General features: G+C 38.2%; 1 protein-coding gene across 1 annotated transcript; it reads right to left on the reverse strand.

Annotated features, from left to right (window-relative positions):
• Nucleotides 1-850: 850 nt before the first annotated feature.
• On the reverse strand, nt 851-2812 carry LOC143640919 (olfactory receptor 14C36-like). Its single transcript, XM_077108441.1, has 3 exons — nt 1908-2812; nt 1339-1374; nt 851-866 (listed from the first exon to the last, which is right to left on the reverse strand). Exons 1-3 carry the CDS (start codon nt 2810-2812, stop codon nt 851-853), a joined length of 957 nt encoding a protein of 318 aa, XP_076964556.1.
• Between the last annotated feature and the right edge of the window lie 821 nt (nt 2813-3633).

Raw genomic sequence — 3633 nt, forward strand, 5'->3', positions numbered from 1 at the left:
CTCTTGATGCAGATAATTTAATAAATAACAAGAGAAGAACCACAGAAAATAGATTAAAACAATCCCTTATTTTATATACAAAAGAAATATCTTATTAATTAGTTGCTGCTATTATCTATTTTTAACTGATGTTCTCTTTTTTTTCTGTCCTTGGGAAGTTATCTTCATGGCTTTGCATAATTTGACATCAGATATGGGATTTCATATAGTCTTTGTACCAATATTTAGTTATTTGCATCTCCTTTGCAACCATCTTTTTTGGTTAAAATATCTTACAATACAAGTTAAACATTCAACGACTTTCACCAAGATGGATGTCTCTCAATAGGAATGGTGTTATTCTATTTAATTTTTTTTTCTAAATTTATACATTAAAGTTAAACTTAATTTACTTGTCACCTCAACTCATGTAAGATTTTGAATGCCACTCATTAGGATTCAGTAGGTTATGGTTGTAAAAGTGGAGGTCACAGAAGTCATCTGTGGTGCTCTGAAGGGCCTTCTGCTCTAACAGGGATCATTGGAGCAGGGAGACCCAGTAATCAGACACAGTGGATGGAGCCTGTGTTCTGGTTGGATACTGTTACAGCAGGTCAAGGCTTCCTGCTGATTGTCTGGGGTGCTCATTGGTCCTGACTACAAGTATTCCCTTGTCTGCAAATGTTAAGAGATTCTGTTATTCATTATACACATATATTTAGATTTTTGTATTTTCCTAGGTAATACATATATTAATAATTTTGTCCACTTTTTCTTATTAGTGAACTGGTGAAAAAATCATTCTTAGAATTTGGAGTTTGATGCATTGCCTACAATATGTATGAACTTTTTTTTTTCTTATTTTGTTATATTAAAATTTCAAGATACTTTGACAGTGAGTATATGTCAGTTGCAATTAATAACTAGCAAAACACATACCAGTTAGGCCACTAAAATATTTAAAAAGACATAACCTGTGTGAGAGGATGAAAGACTGCAAAAAGGCATTAGAGGACATGTATAGATACAGGCTTACATTACATACTTATACAAAGTTGACAGTTGACATAGGGGAGACACTTAGGTCAGATAATTAGTGTCTGTCATTTCATTTTATCAGACATGGCAAAGTCTTAAATGTTACAGAATTAAGTTACATGGTGGAGGCAACCATCTGAATGCTCAACTGCAACTTAGTCCCAAGGTTTGGTCCCCATCTCTGGGTCAATTATGGACATAAAAAAGACTGGCAGCCAACAAGGCCTAGGAAGGCAATTTGTCTTCCCCAGGGGATGCATTTGACTGTCAGGACACAGGGGTTGGTAACCATGGCCCTCTGTTTACTTCATGGACAAGGACTATTCTATTTTTCTATGTTCCAGAAGGAGTGAAATGCTACTATGATTCCCTCTACACTTTTGGTTATAACTTCTTTAGGATTTGATTTTTGTGTATTTCCAATGTATTTAAATTGACACAATTGTGTACCAGAGACCTTCCAGATTTATTTCACACATCACTAAATGAGATCACTAAATATGGTCAAATGATATCAGGTTGTTCTCATGATTGATTTATAAGGTTTGCATCTGTGACTTTACTTGATTGAAGTACTACAAACTATTTGGTGAATCATAAACAGATATAATCTCAAATGATTATAACATACAACTTGAATTATACTCATTAATTAAAGATGCATTTGCTAACATTATACATTTTATGAAGAATAAATAAAAATAATTTCATAAATTAAAACAAAAATTATTTTACAAGTTGAAGTACCCAGGACCCAATAAGGTGACATTAGAGTAAGCAGTATGACTTCTGAAGCCTAGCTATGAAGAGCATGATCTCTAATTAAGAACTTCAAACAGTGAAATAAGAATAGCACTGAAAAGCATCTTTATCATTTCCCTGAGAACAACTGTCTTCCCATTAATCTCCTCACAGCGTCCTTTACCTGTTTGTTCCTGAGACTGTAGAGGAGAGGATTCAGGAAGGGAGGAACCATGGTGTAAAAGGCAGAGAGAACCATGTCCTCGAGTGTGTCAGAGGTTGCTGAGGACCTCAGGTACACACCTGTGATGGAACTGAGGAAGATGGACACCACAAGGATGTGAGGGGTGCAGGTGGAGAAGGCCTTCCCTGGGGCTCTGGTGGGAAATTTCAGCACAGCAGAAAATATGCGAAAATATGACACGACAATAAGAAGGAAGCAACCACCACAAATGACCACAGCAGAGACAAGAATAAGGACCTTGTTGCTGGTGGTGTCAGAACAGGAGAGCCTCAGCAGAAAGGGGACATCACAGAAGAACTGATGGACCACGTTTGACTTGCAGAAGGACAGCCAAAATGTGTTCCCAGTGTGCACACCTGCATACAGCAGACCACTGAGCAATGAAGCCAGGGTCATGCGGACACAAAATTGAGGGTTCATGATGAGAGGGTACTGGAGGGGCTGGCAGATGGCCACATAGCGGTCCCAGGCCATGATGGTGAGAAACAGAAGTTCAACACTTGCACAAAAAATGACCAGGAAGATCTGGGTTGCACAACCAGTCACTGAAATGCCAGTGAGAGAGTTGATACAGGCATTGGGGACAGTGATGGAAATGAAGCACATGTCCAGGATGGACAGGTTCCTGAGGAAGAAGTACATGGGTGTGTGCAGGTTCTGGTCAGCAGTGGTGACAGTGATGATGAGAAGGTTCCCTAACAAGGTACCCAAGTAGGTCATTGGGAATACTGTGAAATAGAGGAAACTCAGATCCCAGCCATCAGGAGAGCCAAGGAGGAGAAATTCAGTTACCATGGTGGAATTATCCATTTATTGAAAATTCAGATTGACTGGGATGATAAAGAGATAAAAGTGGAAAGAAAACAGAGTTAATGAAATTACTTTATATATTCTTATGCACCATGTTTACTTGTATATTGCAGTTGCTTTCCCTGGAGAGGAAAGTCACTCTTGTTTTTCTCAAATGTTTACTCATTTCTGAGCAGAGTGCACCTCCACACCAGTTCAGGTGTGGAGGTCTGCATCATAGGGTCTGGGCCTGACCTGCAGAGCTTGTCCTCAGGTCCTCATCAGGCCTCCCCTCACCCACTGAAACTCCATGCAGAGCATGTGACAATGTTTTTTTTTTTTTAATGATCTATAATATAGTTACTTTCACTCTCTTCCATGAATATAATTTCAACATTATTTTGCCATTTTTCCACACTAAATAATTCAAAGTATTATTAATAATTTCAATTGTAATTAATTTTCAAATATTTTTAAATAGGAAACTATTCATAATATAGGAGTATTTATCTCCATTAACATGAAAAAATTTAACTCATAAGGAAAGCCTCTCAAGAATTCAAACTTTTCCATACCAGGCTGCAGGTCCAGTGCTATGGTAAAATGAGGGGATCTGACTGGACTGGACCTGGACTCTCCTGCCATCCCCCACTCTCCCTGCTGATCCTCAGGATGGGGTGATATTGTATGCAGGCCACAGAATCTCAGATAGGAATATGTTCCTTTTCCCACTGGGACTCTTTTTCTCTCCAACAGATCAGTGTGAGGTGTTTAAAGCTCCAGATTCTAGCGCAGATGACATTCTTTTAAACTTTTATTTTTTGCCTTAATGCATTTTTATT

This window comes from Callospermophilus lateralis, unplaced genomic scaffold, assembly GCF_048772815.1.
Source record: "Callospermophilus lateralis isolate mCalLat2 unplaced genomic scaffold, mCalLat2.hap1 Scaffold_7599, whole genome shotgun sequence".
Classification (NCBI taxonomy): domain Eukaryota; kingdom Metazoa; phylum Chordata; class Mammalia; order Rodentia; family Sciuridae; genus Callospermophilus; species Callospermophilus lateralis.

What these genes read in the sequence shown, in the direction of transcription:
- LOC143640919 (XM_077108441.1), bottom strand. Translation starts at nt 2,812, where the DNA reads ATGGATAATTCCACCATGGTAACTGAATTTCTCCTCCTTGGCTCTCCT. An exon ending in AGGAGATTAATGGGAAGACA is followed by an intron (nt 1,375 to 1,907) that starts GTTGTTCTCAGG and finishes GAATCATAGTAG; the next exon opens with CATTTCACTCCTTCTGGAAC.